The sequence below is a fragment of the Hyposmocoma kahamanoa genome, unplaced genomic scaffold (assembly GCF_003589595.1).
Source record: "Hyposmocoma kahamanoa isolate Upper Pololo Valley unplaced genomic scaffold, ASM358959v1 116, whole genome shotgun sequence".
Lineage (NCBI taxonomy): Eukaryota > Metazoa > Arthropoda > Insecta > Lepidoptera > Cosmopterigidae > Hyposmocoma > Hyposmocoma kahamanoa.
In genome coordinates this window covers 4,650,943-4,669,006 of record NW_020653391.1, presented here as the reverse complement: position 1 = coordinate 4,669,006, position 18,064 = coordinate 4,650,943, and the positions used below count along the sequence as shown (strand labels likewise).

Genomic DNA, 18,064 nt, shown 5'->3' with positions numbered 1-18,064 from the left:
ACCCGGACAAACCAATGTAGGTTTAAGGGTGTGATGTATATATATTTTTGTAATATTCTTAGTGTTTAAAATAAATAAATAAATAAAATAAATAAATAAAATGATATAAAGGTCATTGGGTATAATAGACGATTGATATTGTCATATCTAGGTTGAAAGGTGTTCCTTAATGTAATATACCGATGGCATGATGTATATTTTATATAAATATTTTAGATTTAATATACACTGAGTATAATGTATTACTGTGTATTTTTTACGTGCAATGACGAGCGCAGCTAAGAGTATTAGGCTCGAAAATACATAAACATAATGTTATGGAACTGATACTCCCCTTAGGTTAGAAGTGCGATCATAACAGGCTGTAAAATTGTGTCATGCATAACTCAAAATCGATTAAGGTGTCTTTATCGAAGTGTTAACGTCTTTCCCCTTTGCAGATCTTCCAGTACCTCGGTATGCGTGACCTGGCGCACGTAGCGCGCGTGTGTAAGCTATGGCAACAGCTCGCCGCTACACCTGCGCTATGGAGACACGTGCGGATGAAAAATTCACACGTACGTTTATCCTAAAAGGCTATCAAGTTGTTTTCATTTTGAAAAAATTTACTAGTACTTTTGACATCAATATTCGTTTTTAACCGACTTCAAAAATAGGAGGAGGTCTCAATTCGAATGTATGTTTTTTTTGTATGTAAGTTACGCGATAACTCCGATGTTTGTGAACCGATTTTCATGATTCTTTTTTGTTGGAAAGAGGGCACCTCCATAGTGGTCCCATTTAATTTTGAAGAAAATCAATCCACCTCTAAGGGTGGCTGTTCACGCATGAAGATTCTTTTTTGTAAATAACGCCTAAATTTTATTATAAGGAGCAATTATTTTAATGGTTAATTTTGCTATTCTCCAATTCAAGGCGTTTTTCTCTCTCAATATGCTTTGAGTAGTGAACCGATTTTTATTATCTCCTGTGGAAAGTCCCGTATAATGGCGAATTAGGGGATATTTCAATAAAACTTGGCAAATAGACGTAATTCCACGTACTTATGAGGTCGGTTTTTAGTACTCTGATCTGAGATTATATGGTGGCTAAACAAGGTTGAAATCTGATTTGTCGATTTTTAAGTGAGTGAATAAAATGAATGACCCTCTACTCGCGCCATACACACGCTACATCGAGTAGCTGAAGCTACTTTTGTTTTCACAGTTATTATCTTCTCATATAATTTGTACGAAATATGTACACTTACATTAGGACTTACATAAAGTATTTGACTTAAAAAATGTGTTGCCTCAAACTCAGACGAACATGCTGAAAATGAATCTGACGTTGTTTTGTTGATGTCTCAAACAACACGCTCCATTATCATGAGATCTAGTCGAGTCTAGTACATTTTTTATCATAATTACATCGTCAGTAACACGTAGTTTATATCGTCGGTTAAATTTGAAAACCTCGTAAATCCGTTTTTGGACGAAATCCCCTTTTTTAACTCTTCATGCGCATATTTCATAAATAAAGCATGAAATATTCAGGGTCGTATTCTAGAACTCTACTCAATGCTCAAGTCAGGATTGCACTGGAATCACAAGCACTGGAAATACGACCCTAATGGCAGGGACTTGAGTATGATTTCGAGTGCTTTGAATCATACTCAAATCCTGACTTGAGCATTGAGTAGAGTTCTAGAATACGACCCTAAGAGTAGACCTCCAGTTCATCATAGATTGTCATATGTTTTTCCCAGTAATTCTGTTTTTGTGCTATTCAAAAGTTCACATTAATGGAGGTAACGAGGTTTGCAAATTTAGCCGACATTACGCCGCTGTTGTGATATGATGTCACAAATCGCCATTGCCGTTTGTTTATAACTCCTACTTTTGAGCAAGATTCAATAATAATAACGCACACACTCAACATAGCATAACCCCGCACTAGGGAAACCCTGTGTCGCGGGTGCCATGGACACACACATAGACAACCACAAATTACAACCAAACTCACGACAGAAATATATATAGGCCATACAAATATTTCTCCCGGTCCGGGAATCGAACCTGGGACCTCTGCTTGTCAGTCCGACATGGTAACCGTTCGGCCACGGAGGCAGTTCAATGTTTCGCAATCGTTGATCATCTATGTCCATTCTTTAAAAGCATTTAATTGTCGACACTTGTCCATTACATTAAATGGTTATGAGGTATTAGTAACTATGGACAAGTGTACATGGTATAAACCATTACTTTTTGTACCGTAATAATATTGTACTGTATATGTTCAGGTAAGCGACTGGGGCGGGCTATGTGCGGCGTTAAAACGTCACGGCACGAAACGACTAGATCTCCGCAAGATGCTGCTGCCTCAAAACGATACCGTCTTCTGGGAACAGTTTGCACAACACATTGGTACCGTTGACTCGTTGGAAAGGTATGATCTACATTCATTATCTCATCACCATCAACCCTTTTCACGTATTTAGTTTTTGTTATTTAAACCAGACGTACTACATACTAAATGCCAGTTGGCATGTCAATAGCGCTCATTCACCCCCTTCCTATCACTGTATACGTTATTTGTGAAAACGATACGCTTCAACGTTTCCGTCCCAAACGTCTGACGGTATTATGGTTAGCGTATCATGGTAGAAGTCACCTTGACGTACATGATCTCGAGGATTGTAAATTTTTAAATAATTTAAAAGTAATGAAACATTTAAATTTTTATTTAATTGGTATTCAATTGTTTTTATGTGAAATTACTCCACTAGTTTGTTATAATTATTAATACAAAGATCGAACACTCAGAAAAAAATCCTTCGATGTCCCCCCACAAATAATCCCACCAGATTCGAACCGACGTCTACTAGCATACCGTGCCAAACGCTACACCAACTAAGCCGTGGCTTGGTATAGCGTCTGACACGACTGTCTGGTCTGACAAATACAATGAATAACGACATCTCTAGCCGGGGTTGGTAGCTGTAAAGGTATCTAACTGGGTGACGAAATATCATAGATTTCTCATAGATGGCGCTACGGCTAAAAGTCGTTGAAAAACCAAATACAAAAAGATACGACGCAAGCACATAGAAAAATTCTTGAGGTCCGCTTTTTCGTTCCGTGGCTTAGTTGGTATAGCGTCTGACACGATATGCTAGAAGACGTTGGTTCGAATCCGGCCGGATCAACGGAATTTTTTCTGAGTGTTCGATCTTTGTATTAATAATAGTAATGAAACATATTAATTAAACGTTAAGCCTTTATTTTTCAAAGAATATATACTGAATAAAAGACTTATTTCGTATATAAAAATACTAAGCAAGGTGTGTAGTCTCGTTCTCCGTCCGAAACAATTGACTGTCAAATAAGTAATACTCGACCAAATTAAAAAACGCGTGATGCAAATGAAGCTTCATACTTGCCATTTTCTTTTAATTATGCCGAGTATTATTTATTTGACAGTCAATTGTTTCGGACGGTTGTCAGACGGAGAACGGGAGTAGACCCTCTGAACAGTAAAACCTAAAAATGGTATTATTTCTGACAAAAAATTACAAGGTAAATTAATAAAACAAATTACAAAACCACACTAAAATTGAAATGTGAATATATCCGAAACTCGAGCGTATTCCGATGTAAAATGAAATGGCTTGAAGGTAATGTAAGGTAGGTATAAAGAAACGGGAATATGTTAAAATTAGCCTTTTTTAGACGATCTAAGTTTTTTTTATGAAAATTGATACTTTTTTTACCCTCAAAAGTATAACGTTAAAGGAACTAAATTATGGTTATTATGCATTGACTTTTATACTTTTAATGTAAAATACAATAGACAATATGAATTACATTAAAGTAATATACAGTAGTATATGATTGTAACTTGAGCCTCATTTTTTAAATTAATAATAATATATCACACACACTCAACATAGCCCCGCACTATGGAAAACCTGTATGTCGTGGGTGCCATAGACACCACAAATTAGAGCCAAACTCACGAGAGAAATAAATCGTCTTTTTAAAGGTAACACCACACAAGTGACATTTCTACAAAAAGTCTTTAAATAGCTATGGTAAGAAAATCACTATCTTTCTGCAGGTGAAACTAAATTATGGAGGGAGAGTCCCCATATAACCCATGAGTCTCCCTGGGCTCAGGGGTATCTATAAAGATTTCCCACCCGTAAAAAGAAAAGAAAAAGAAGGTGAAGCTAAATAACAGAAAAGCTATAAACTCAATAAGTGGTTTTATCTGCTAAAGATGGTGATTATCTTGCAACAGGTACATAGTTTGGAGATTTTTTGTGGATTTGTGGAATGTCACTTATGTGGTTTTACCTTTAAGCAGACGAAATGTAGGCCATACAAATATTTCTCCCGGCCCAGGAATCGAACCTGGGGGCTACTCTCGATCTCCGTCCGACATCCGTCCACAACAAATACTGTCAAATAAGTAATATTCGACAAAATTAAAAGACTATGAAGAATATGAAGCTTCATTCGCATCTCGCGTATTTTCATTTGGTCAAGTATTGCTTATTTGGCAGTAATTGTTTCGGACGGATGTCGGACGGAGATCGAGAGTAGACCCCCTGAAACGTAACGTAACGTGACGTAACGTTCGGCCACGGAGGCGATTGTGATATATTGTATATTACGTGTACCATATATTATTATTACAGTTATAATTAATATAATTAATTATAATAATGTGAATTTAACAACTTGTGCCTCAAATTTATACTACTTATAGTTTAAGTTACTTTAAGCAATGTCAAAATAGTGAACAGATTTTAGGGATCGGCGATTGTTGGCTGTCGAATAGTGACTTCGAAATGAGGTTTGGATCAATGCTAAATGGTACAGAATATAGAGAACTATGTTTTCCAGAACAGTTATATAATAATACAATATCAAGATTTCTACAAATGTTATATTTTATACAATAGCAATATAATTTGATTTACAGGATAGAAATGTGCAGATGTCCTGCCAGTGCCGTAGAAGCGGTATGCCGCGGTCTGCCCAATCTGAAATCTCTGTCTGCGCTTGCCATTCGCGACGCCCTCCTTGATCCCTCCCCTCTGGGGGCTCTAGCACAACTACACGAGTTACGATTAAAGAGTATGTCCGGTCTTTCGCTCACGAGGGACTTGAGGCCGCTGGCTGAATTGAGACATTTACAGCATTTATCACTCACTTCTATAAAGGTTTGTTTGTTTATTACTAGGTACAGATCGTAAAAAGCATTCTTTGACAAATGACATGACAAATTTTTTAAAGAAAAATGGCAATTTTATTTTGGCATTTCTAAATTGACCGGTAACTACGATCCCGCACTTTTGTAAATACGCAAATATCCACTTTCACAATTTCGGCATTCGACAATTGTCAAGTCTGTGATCGTTTAGATTATTTTTCGGGTCATAGGTTTTCAGTTCTAGACCGAACAATAATATTTATTTATGTAATATACAGCTTAATATAAATAATAAGTATTTTCAAATAACACAATGTCTATATGAACTTGTTATTGTAGTGTAGTTACATTCACAGAGTTCACAAGAACAACCTGTAGTTTAGCAAAATTCTGAAGCAAAATAAAAAACCTAAAATCAGTTCATATACGAGCCAAAATCAGTTGAGCTAGTATCACCTGTACTTATAATATTTGATTTTCAATAATGTTATCAATGTTAACAAAAATTAAAACGCAAACCTTTTTTAAAAATGAAATTGAATTGACTCGGTGAAATTTGGTGATTAATTGGTTACAACAGTATTATTAAAAAAAAGACTAAAGATCCCTTTTGTATAGTATAATTCTTAACATCAAGGATAGTGAGATTCATGAGTCGTAACGTGTTCAGGAACTGGGCTGGTGCGCGAGCGACGTAGTGGGCCAGCTGGAGCAGCTGGAGTCGCTGGAGCTGGGCGAGTGCACTTTCCGCGCCGAGTTCGCGTCGGTGCTGGGCCGCCTGATGCGCCTGCGCCGCCTGAGGCTCGAGCGGGGCACGGCGCAGTGCGCGGCGCCCGAGCTGCTGCGGGCGCTGGCCACGCTGCCGCTGCTCACCAGACTCGAGCTTGTTAATATTGACGTTAAGGTAAAGTTATATACGCTCCTTCTACTTCAATCTATGCTAAATTCCCCCCTGTTTTTATGTTATAATGTGTGCGCATGAAGCGTACACAACTAAATAATGCCTATTCACTCTCGCCATGAAAAGGCCTAAGTCGTAGTTTCTGAAAGTAGTCCCCCCAGTAGGCGCTGAAGAGTCCTAGGTGGAGCGGTAGGTTTCTCGGAAGTAATTGGAGGTCTTGAGGGTTGATGCTGTCCAAAGGGTGCTACCGCATTTAAAAAAAAACCTGCATAATTTATGTACACTACACTACATATATATAATTTTTATACCTTGTGATTTTTTGTGTTAACATAAAAAATACGTGGTTTTCAATTATTTTTTGTGGTGGTTTTGCGATTTTTTTATCAAGCTAAGTGGGCGGTTAGCCAAGAAGTTTGGGAACCTATGGCCTAAGTTATAGTGTTCTCGAAATAAGTCTGTAAGCAAGGAATTCCACCCCATAGGGTTCGACATATAAATATGGAAGTGTAACGCTTCAAATCTAGCTGTTAATATTATATAGTATATATTATATATTAGCTGTACTTATTGTGTCAAACCAAAACCCGAAACACTGCAAAACCATGCACAGCGTTTTGTAATTTTATTACAACAAAAATCTATCTGCTATTATAAAGGCAAAACAAATTGAAAATAGACTTAGACTTAATTGATTTTGCTAACTAGAGTCTAATATTTTAATGGCTATATTCTTTAATATATATATTCTTTAATATATATATTCTTTAATATCTAATGTACAAAGTAAGTTAACCGGTCAGAAGCCGTTTCTAAAAAAATCTTTCTCCGCCTTCTGCCAGTACTAGCACCGCCGCTGCCCGATGCTAGGAGAAAGCTTTTAAAAATAGCTACTTTTCCTCGCCATGTCACAGTCGTTGTCATAGGACTTCTGTAGTACAATATTGATCATAAAAAGTATTATAACGGCACGAAGCGCGCCAAATAGTAAAAGCCCTCGGCTTCTGTCGGAGGCGGTCGGATGCCACCGCCTCTTCTCCCGCGCCTCGAACCGCAAGATGGCGGAACTGTTTTATCGTATCACATGCGCCCAGTTTGTTTATAAAATCGGTTGTGTACTGTAATAATTTTGTCATGGTTGAATTTTGAAATAATAGTATTTCGACGCTTTGGGATTTACTATATTAAATATTTCAATTAGAAATAAAACTATATTTTATGATCTGAATTCAGTTTTGTTCGAAAAATAAACGGTTCTAGATCTGAAAAAATACTTGTTTTATTTCCAAATATTGACTTTTAATAGTATGTTGCCACCTTGACTGCGCTATCCACTAGCATTGAAATAAAGGCTAGTTTGATTGCAGGTCGGTTTCGACGACGCGCTAGCAGAGTGTAAAAACATCCAACGATTACTGATCATACCGACTTACGTGTCGCAGTCGGCCACCACCAACAAACAGGTACGTTTAGAATTAACAACATGCTTACTCTATATTCACTAACAATTTGTTTCGTATGCACCGTGCAATAATGTGGGAAGCTAAGACATTTTCCAGACGTCTTATTTGAGCTTACAATAGGACTATGATGCTATACAACAGTCCAAAAAAAAAATCTATTTATCCGCCTAAGACCCGGCAAACTACAACCGGAAAAGAAATAAACGCTAAAATGGTCATTATAATGTTCTAAATATAATTACATGCTTCAGGCCCAAGAAAGTCCGTCCTCAGAATTGTATGAAAAACGTATTGCTCTAGATACCCTAAGGTCACTAAATTTGAATGCGATATTTTCATTATACACTGGGCCTTAGGAGGTTATGTATATTTAAATACACGCCACACTGTTTAACATAGCGTTTTTCAATCATCTGTTTCTCATCCCTCAATAAAATAATTCGTCCAAAGTCCTAAACATTTGAACGTCCCGCTGTAGGTGCTGAGCGGCGTCCTTCGGCTGAAGGACACGCTGACGCATCTGATGTGGGGCGTGACCATCGAGCTGCTGCGCGTGACCGAGCTCTTCATCGACCAGTGCGAACAGCGCGGCGACGCCGCCAGAAGAGACCTCGGCGAATGCATCCCCGTGCTCAAGCCCGTGCCCGGCTGCAGGCTTCCGGATCACTATCACGTCGCTGGACCACCACAGGTAACAGCTATGCCAAAAATAAAAATAGTAACCACGTTGAGGCAACAGACGCAAGTTCGAGTGCTTTGTATCAATAATAATAACAAAGTAGTAGAGTATTTTCACAAAAAAAAATATATGTGGTCTTTAATCATGAGATTCCGCGGCTGTGATTCGATGGAAACTGCACGCCAAGGCTCTGACAGCCCGATCACTCGGTAGGGCTCATTCAGAGTATGAGCGCGGGTGTAGTGACCGATGCGGGGGCGAGGATCTTGGCGTCTCCCCTTTCACAGTGCCGAAGCGCTACGAGCGGGTATACTCACACGTCGAAATCGCAAACAGACGCTAGATATTAAGTTCCAAAAAAACTACACAACATAAATCAACAACAACCAAACAAAAAGTCAACAACAAAGCATAAAATAAACTGCAACGATATTTGAACAATTGCTCCAAAAACATCACGCAAACCTCAAAACCAAATAAAATGACCCGCGTACAAGGTGTATGCACTCGTATTGACTTGCGATACTTACTATACTAAATTTTTTTTATTTACAATTACAACTGCAACAAATATTGTTTGTTTTTGGTGGATTATGACAAATTTCCTATTTATTTTTATTACCTGGTTGAGAGATTAGTTAGAAATAGTAAGCGTGCAACGTAAAAATTGTAAATTTCACGGAACTTGTCCTAGGTGAAATGGACTATAGTTAGTCATCGTTTAAAGGTCGTCTTAGTTAGTGGACGGCAGTGCTGTCTCAATCACATTATACTTACGCAATTGCCGCTAGGGAATATTATCTATATTTATATATATGTATGGCGAACGGCTATAGAGCGGAATTCCCTGCCTGCAGACTCGTTACCCGATCGTCATAACTTGAGCCTTTTCAAGGCGAGAGTGAATGGGCATTATTTAGGTGTGCATGCTCCATTGTCGACTTCATCGTCACTTTCCATCAGGTGAGATGGAAGTCAAATGCGCACTTACATTTCTACAAAAAAATGAATAATAGATTACTTTAAAATGATTAACTGCACCTAACCATTGTACATAGGTGGAAATCCTCCCCCTGCCAACGCTGCAGCGCCTCCTGTCCGCGCAGCTGCCCAACACGAAGCTGAAACTCCTGCGCATCCCGTTCCATGCCACCTGGCGGCAGTCGCTCGCAGACTTCCAATAGCAGGTTGTTTGTCTATGTACGTGTAAAAAAGCTGTTAACGCTTGTGTATGTACTTTTCGATGCGAATAAACAGTTATTTTGTAAAAGTCATGTTTTGACGTATAAGAAGAAACTTTATTTCTATTTATGCCTAGAGATCATTTTGTAAATTTATATAGTCGCACTTGACAATTATTTTAATTCAACACCAGAAATGTAAGCTACTTTTTTATGCAACACGCGCACAGATCAGTCGCCTCGATGTTAGGAATTACTGCGCCATTACTTATTTGTTGTGATGAAATAAACGTTATTAACATTGTAATAAACTGCAACAAAATTTGTTTATATTATTTTAAAGGAAATTTCGAGCAAAACGAGTTATTTCGGAAATTTATGGGAGTCCCTCTATTAAAACTTGTTTCCTTTCATCTAAACAAACAAAATAACTGGAATTCTTTGCTATATATCGTCTCTAACAAGGCTAATTAATGGATATAACTTACGAGTTTTGATGAAAATGATGTAAAACCATTTTTTCGAATCTAAATTTATTCTTTCAAACAAACCAACGTTTTGGGCTCTTAACAGATTTTTTTTTTTATTCCAAGTGACCGGATGAGCAAGTCGTGCGCCTGGTGGTGGTGGTAAACGACACGCCTGTCCATAGCAGTTGCAGTGCCACTCATAGCTTTAAATCGCAAAGATCTGAGAGACAGTGCCACCGTACCCGTCACCTTGAGACATAAGTTGACAAGTGCCATGTGCCTATAATTTCACCAGCACCCTTCAAAACCGGAACGCAGTAATGTTCTCATTGCTGTTTGGCGGCAGAAATAGGTAAGGTGGCAGTACTTTCCTGGACGAACTCTTTCTCAAGGAGCTCTATTGCTACTAGATTATGGTCATAGACAGACATGCGATTTTTTTTTGGAAAATTTTGTTATGTTTGAAGAAACAAATACAGGCGACTCAGATCAGAAAAAATTGTTTCATTTCCAGTGTGCAGCATTCGCTATGTAAGCTAAAAACATAAGAACTCGAAAACGAAACATTTACAATTACATCATAGCCTATTGAATTCTGAATCAAACTTTGAAAATATATTTTTTCCACCAAAATTGTAAGTTATCATCCATTTGTGCTAAAAAGGACTTTAAACCCCTTTAAAGCCTTTTCCAGCGTAAATGAATCCAAACAAATTTTGCTAGATGGCTTCTCTTTGCCCCAACAATGCGGAAAAACTGTTATTTTACTATTGGTGTGTGTAATTTTTGGTGAAACTACAGGACTTCTCAGCTTATGTGTGAGGGTAACGGGTGCAGTGGCGGGGCCCTTCAGATCTTTGCAATTTAAAGCTCTGAGTGGCACTGCAACTTTTATGTATAGGCATGTCGCTTACCAACAGGGACACAAATTTTTCGTCCCGTCGCTTGTTATAAAAAAGGAAGTTCACCCAGAGTCGACTCAAGATGTCATGTTGTTTTTGTCACCATAATAAAAGCTGTATTATACTCAATATGGTCAAATAATAGATGAATACCTTAAATATGAATATGATTTGTGACTTCGTATAATAACCTATTTGCCCGTAATTGAGTGATTAATCGAAACAATACACAAGCGTTTAATAACGAATAAAGTAAAGTGTGTGATAATGTAAAAGAACTTTTAAGTTTACTTTGTTCTGCATATGAATACTTTAAATTTTGTACAAAGTATTAAAAATGTTGTAACACTTTTCTAAAGAACGGTCTCGGCGGCAAGCTATATTTGTCGAGCAAGCTTCACATTGCTCATTCATTCCGCAGAATAGTTATGTCAAAAGAATACGCAACTATCGCAGTGGACAAAATTTAAAAATAATGCGGGCGTGATTTGTTATTGGTCTCCAGGGTGAGATTTTATTTAAGGGGACGATATTAATCGCTGTTCAAAAACGAACGACGAACTAGGAATTGATGGGTACAATCATCAACAAAAATATCGAAAAATAAAATATGTCTATTTCAGATACCATATATTGTTAGAATAACTAACAACACTGCCATTAGTGTGTAAATATAACTGCAATTTGTATTGTATACTTGTATCACGTTCCAGAAATATAATGGGAGGGATCGATTCCAAGTACTACGTTGGACTTTTACAAAGGGTTCAATTATTTTGTCACAAATTTCAATTGATGTAACGCATTAGTTGTCGTAATGACATTATTCGTAATCAATGGCGTTTTACACGATAAGTTAATTGAATTTGATATGGTAGGTTTGATATGATTAATTGAAAATATCCCATTAAAGAAGCTGAAGGAGAAAATTTCTTCTATTTATTCTTCTACTTCTATCACTATCGCGTCCAGCCTCCAAGGATGACAAGTGGAGTGTCTGGCCACAAAGACAGACTGACTAGACTGACGGAAATTAAAAATAGACCGACATTCTTTTGGACTAAAAGCAACGAGGGAGTTCTGTCTAAAGTGCTGACCTGAGAAGACGTCTTCCCCTGATTGGTGTATTTGCTATTTCATGGAAGGCGCTACAGGACAATCTAAATTTCTTCTTAGGTGCCAAGTAAGACTGGCAGCTCACTGGTCCAACCGGTAAATCATGTAAGACGGAAAAAGCCCAATGACTGTATTTCCGGCTCAGTGTTGCCGTTTAAATAACTGCTGCTTCAACAATACTGAAATATAAAACCGAAATATAAATTTTAGTTTATATCAAACCAGAGGAAATGCAAATCTAAACTATAAACACGCAGCGAAATCCACTGATTTTCTCGCGCAAGTCGCGCCCCATCGTGCTAGCCAGTGGGCCAGTGGGGCGCGACTTGCGCGAGAACGACATAAAACGCGACATTTCAATGCCCAGAATGACAAGAAATTTCGTTGGGAGCTAGAATTTATAAAACAAATGCATTTTCTTTTGAATATTTTTAATTATTACTCCCCATAGAAATACTAGTATCAGATGTTTACATTTCCAGCAGATTGAAATGATTCCTGACGGCAACGCCCATCGATTCTATCGCGTCTGTCTAAAAACGTGAATGAGATAAAGCCCGCACCGCATATAGCTGATATTTATTGTTGGTGTTCGTACAAACCGCAACGATAAGAATGTTAATTTGTACATTGTAATTGTGATTGTGAAGCGTGCGAACAAATATAGCTTTAGCCCTTAGACGCATCATTTATGACAAAGTAATGGTATACATACGCCATTCTTTTTGTTACTTTTTCAATGTTAATTATTAGGTTTTGCACTTGCTACAGTTATTGCACGGCAAATATGTTGCCAATAGAGACAAAGTACCAATGATTTCAGTAAAACTATTTTAAATAAAAATAGTATAAACTCTATTCTTTAAAAGCACTGCATTACATTAAAATTATGTGAACAATTATATAATTATGTAAAGACACATAACAATATTATATGACATAAGACAAGTGAGCTTTTGGACCATCATATTGATAAAGTTTAAAGAAGCAATTGCTTTAAACCACCAATGAAACGTGGTGTCAACAACGCCACATTTTCAGTGTCCAAAATTAATTTGTCAATAACGTCAAAATATATAATATTATCGGTACAAATTTTACTGAACACCAAAATGTTAAACATAGCCTTTGCCTTATAACTAGAAGCAATAAATAGCAAATATATCATAGTCAAATATATCTATTGTGTTTGTTACATATTATACGTTTGTATATAACCCAGTTGAGGCTCTTTATTGTTAATAAGTGTCACAAAAACTTTCGTGGTTCTACGAAGAACTGCCGGATAACCGCGTGAGGCGGAATACAGCTTGGTGGCATTGAAGTTTTCTTTCCGGTTCAGTTTTGCCTTTAAAAAATCACAGATTTTACTGATTGAACAAAAAAACTTTACAGATGATTTGTTGAAACAGTACTTTTCTGCCAAAACTGTGAAAGATAGCCATTAAAAATCAGTAGTTTATATGCCCAAAAGTTTGACAGATAATTAGTAGAGGCGAAGCTTTATCTCACAAAAATTTGAAGAACAGCCATTACAAACCAGCAGTTTATCTGCCCGGAAGATTTACAAATAATTTGTTAAAGTATAGGTTCTCAAGTGTGACAAATAATTAGTAGAAACAACATTTTATCTGCCAAAAGTTTGAAATATAGTCATTAAAAATCCGTAGCTTATCTACCAATCGTTTAACAGATAATTCGTAGAGTCGGTACGTTATTTGCTCAAAGTTTGACAGATACTTAGCAGATAGTAGCCGAAATGGCAAGACTGAGCCGGAGACTATTCTGCTGTTGTTTCATTTTTATGTGTACGGTATCCAAACGTTTCTATACAACTAAAAAGGGAACTACTGGGATATAAACAAGCGCTTATTGTCAGATTTTATAGCAGGTTTTGTGTAAGCACGCTAGCAGATTTAGAATTTATGCAACTTCTTTGTCCGTCGTGCTGTGAAATGTTGAAACTCACCACAAAAACAGTATAATAAGACAAGTATGATCACTCCATACAAACATAGTAGTGCGAATTGTATGTGTTTACACCCGTCGCGCCATGTATTCAGACCAGCCCACACATTCGCTTAGGGTGCGGTCAGACGAGCGTAATTTTGTGAATTGTGAGTCGCGGTTTTTGAGTCGCGTAGTTTGTGGGTGAGGCCAGACGAGCGTAATTTTGTGAGTTGCGATTGTTGAGTTGCGCAGTTTGCGCTGGACCGAAATTCGGTTGGAGCGCCAGACGAACGTATTTTATTCAGTTGCTTTAAAGTGTTTATACGGGGTGTTTGCATCGTTATAGTGTAATGAATCTATTAAAAATAGTATGCATTTATGAAGCATTAGAAGACGATGTTAGAAAAAGAAAAAAAGGCTGGGTTCATCCACTCAATATGAAACGATTAAAGTATGGGCAGTTTCGTATATTATATACAAATTTATGTGAACATCCAGATCAATTTGTTAAGTACTATCAACAAGCCAATAAATGTTTTTCAAGAATTATTAAGCCTAGTAAAACCTTTTATTGCTAAGTCAGATACAAATATGAGACAAGCCATTAGTCCAGAGGAAAGACTAATTTACGTTATAACAGTCATTTACGTTAAAGTGACCCCTTCCCTCACCCCTACCTCGACTCGCGCCAGCTCGTCTCACGATGCGAACGAAAGTCAGTCGTCATTACGGCCGTGAGCCAGCAGATAACTCATTTTGCGTCATCGTATGAAACAAACCGTACTTTTATATGAAACCGAATGCAGCGCAAACTACGCAACTCAAAATACGCGACTCACAACTCACAAAATTACGCTCGTCTGGCCTCACACTATATGGTTTAGAAATTTGGTTGATACGCCAGACGAACGTATTTTATTCAGTTGTTTTTATGCGCTTGTACGGGATGTTTGTGTCATATAGTGTAATGGAGCAAGAAACGTTTCTACTCACGCGCATCCAATACCAAAATTACCACTTCCCTCACCCTTTGCTACAACCGCACCAGCCAGTTGCACGATGCGACCGAAATTCAGTTGTAATTACCGCATGAGCAGGCAGACAACTCATTTAGTGTCGTCGTGTGGAACAAAGCGGACTTTTATATGAAATCGAATGCAGCGTGATGCGTCTGGCCTCACCCTTAATAATGAAAGGCGCGTGAGATGAACAACGCTATGCAACGCGAAATAGGCGCGCACACATACAAGCCACACTGCTACGTTTGTACGGAGTTACCATATTTGTCTTTTTATACTATGACATTCATTATTGTGAGATTTGCGAATTCCGCAGAAAAAGAAGTCCGTAGTATGAAACCGTATATTCGTTATGGGACATAGGCGGTATAAGTCACCTGCGATGTCTTCGTACTTGACTTGATGGCTAGTATACACCTGTTAAATGACGAAGTAATTAAGGTTTAATTACATTTTAACTTAAGGCGAAATGGCATCGTGTTTGCCGTAGGGTTTGAAGTTTGTAAGGTAGACGCGATATTATGTGCACATTATTTAAACATTAGCGTTTAGAAATAAAATATACTCTCTTACTGTAAAACAAGCCCAGAGAAAATTTGTCCTAGATCAAAGGATTTATTTTTTAGTTCGATCTTTGTATTAATAATTATAATAAATTAGTGCAGTAATTTCACAAAGAATAAATGAATATTACGGTATATCTCAAACAATCGAATTAAACTGGTTTTTCCGTAGATGAACGAAGATTTTGTGGAACTGTATTTTTTTTATCAAGCTAAGTTTAGTCAACCGTTTTTCGGGCCCCATAGTTCACTATTGATATCGTCTGTTTTCATTATCAATTAAAAATAAAAACAAGTTGAAGTTTCTGACATCGAAACAATTTTCCGTGTTGTCGTAATACGTCAAAACATTATTTTGGATCTCACTTCACCTTAATTTTAAGTAATCTTAACGTATACACGTGTTTAGTAAAGTTTTAAATACTTTGACATTTTGCAAACAAAACTTTAGCCCACCAATTGATTGAGACCTCAAGCAACGCATATTGGGAAATGCGCAAGGTGCGGGAGTGTCGGCTATTTCGTCACGATAGAGCTTTGATTCTAGTTAACTTATTCACTAAGTCGACGATTACTTAACAGTTGTTAAATGATTGTTTACACGCATAAATTAACTTCGTCATTTCATAGGTGTAAACTAGCCATGACATATCTGAAAATAACATCAAAACATGGTGATTCAAAATGTTCATCGAATTCGCAACACGTGACGCTTGTCCCGTAATTAATACATGGTTTTGAAAGGCTGGCAAGTGATATTTAGCCCACTGTTACAGAACTTTACATATGAGTAATTTCTCAACACAGATGTCAAATACTAATACTAACGTAACCACTGCAGGGTTAAAAAAATATTCTAACTTTTAAGCCTTTCAATTACATAAACTAGTTAGTTAGACGAACAGTCTTGAAGTCTTAAAATTGTTTTCCCTTTTAACATTATTTCAATTGAAAAACTGACATTTTTTCAATACAATTACACGGAAATACTTTTGTAGTGTTGACACAAAAAAATAATTGGACGCATAAAAGTAGTCTTGTAGAGTTTTAATCATGAAATGGAGCACATTACATTTTTATTAGCGAATTGTTTCTTTCGATAATTCATTAATAACTATCGGAGGGACAACTACAGAATGTATGTACTAAATGTATCTTTATAATTTAATGGCTGTTAACAAATGAACCAGATTTATGGAGAATTACCACAGTGAGTAATCAATCACTAGGCAATATAAAGAGAGCTTTAGTGAGGCAGTCCGCACGCTATTAATAACCAATTGACAGGCTAGTGTATGTAGTTGCTCTAAAAGGAGCTGTTTATTTAGGCTTTCTCTTTTAAAGACCTTATTTGAAACCCAAATTATAAAGACGAATAAAGATTCATATATTCTTCAAAAATCTGTTTTGTCTCTTATGCCTATAAATTGTTAGTTTTTATGTTTTGATTTTTAAGATTGTACATATTTTTAAGCATCTAGATTAACAATCAGTGCCTATATTATATATTTTTCTTTAAAGTTATCACACTGAAGGTATAAAGTGTCGTTTGATTTGCTCAATAAAACAATTTGCAATAATGAAATTCATACCAATGAGAATACAACTAGTTGTACTGAGATAACAAAAGCAGATATACGAAAGATATGGTACGCCCATCGCAACTAGCCCTACATGATGCGAATGATAGTGTGCTAAATAGTTTAAACTACTTAAAACGGCCCATTCACTACCTGCATGGCAGTCCGCCACGCAGGCAGAAAACTGCTCCCACACTATCCTGCTATGGCCCACATATGGAATCTTACATTGCAATTCATTGCAGGATTGCCGGATGGCTTGCACGCTGCGACTACATTTATAATTGCGGACTGCAATGCAGAATAATGAATGCCCCATTTCATTGAATTGCATCACATACCGAGGGCGCCGCTGTTTCTGGCGGTTTTTATACAAAAATTCAATGCCACCGCGCACGTTTTACAATGTTGTTTATGGTAAAGCGTAAAGGCTGCGCACTGAAATCAACATAATGTAAACATTGCTCGGAAAAACAGCGCTAATGATACACCCAATATAAGCTCAGAGTACAGTAGTGCTTAGTACAATTTCCTAAAGAATATTTTAAAGGCACCTGGCGAAATTAAGAAAAGCTTTCGTAGATTTCTCCAGATGGCGCTACGACAAAGAAGTCGTTAAAAACCAAAAAAATCATAAGGTCTTCTGGTTCGTTCCGTAGCTCAGTTGGGAGAGCGTCAGGCACTGCTGAAAGCAGTTGATTCAAATCCAGCCGGATCGAAGGAATTTTCCTTGAGTGTTCAATTTTTGTATTAATAATTACAACAAACTATAGTCGGTTTTGAAGAAGGAGTAAAATGACATTTGTAGGATTTCCAGTTTTCATAAAATTTTAAATTTTTTATCGATAGATTGTGAAAGAAGATAAAATTTTGCCCAAAAATGACTGAATTGTAAATGTTACGATGCTCTAATGATTGCTAATTGTCGTATTTTGACTGTTGGCCTACTAATATCGAGATCAATTTCACTCGCAAGCGGGTAACTTTTTGCGCAATGGATTATCATTTTACTCCGTGTTAAAAAAAGAGAGAATATAGTGA

General features: G+C 37.1%; 1 protein-coding gene across 6 annotated transcripts in view; it reads left to right on the top strand.

Moving 5' to 3' along the window:
* Positions 1–10,010, top strand: part of LOC113239861 (nascent polypeptide-associated complex subunit alpha, muscle-specific form-like) — a 36,107-nt gene extending 26,097 nt beyond the window's left edge. For all 6 annotated transcript variants that reach the window (XM_026477016.1, XM_026477015.1, XM_026477012.1 and 3 more), the window contains 7 exons: positions 441–557; positions 2,282–2,427; positions 4,969–5,209; positions 5,870–6,103; positions 7,468–7,563; positions 8,042–8,254; positions 9,301–10,010. In XM_026477016.1, the coding sequence (XP_026332801.1) occupies positions 441–557; positions 2,282–2,427; positions 4,969–5,209; positions 5,870–6,103; positions 7,468–7,563; positions 8,042–8,254; positions 9,301–9,426 (1,173 nt within the window). In that variant the 3' untranslated portion in view covers positions 9,427–10,010. The remainder of the gene's footprint in view (positions 1–440; positions 558–2,281; positions 2,428–4,968; positions 5,210–5,869; positions 6,104–7,467; positions 7,564–8,041; positions 8,255–9,300) is intronic.
* Positions 10,011–18,064: the final 8,054 nt, after the last annotated feature.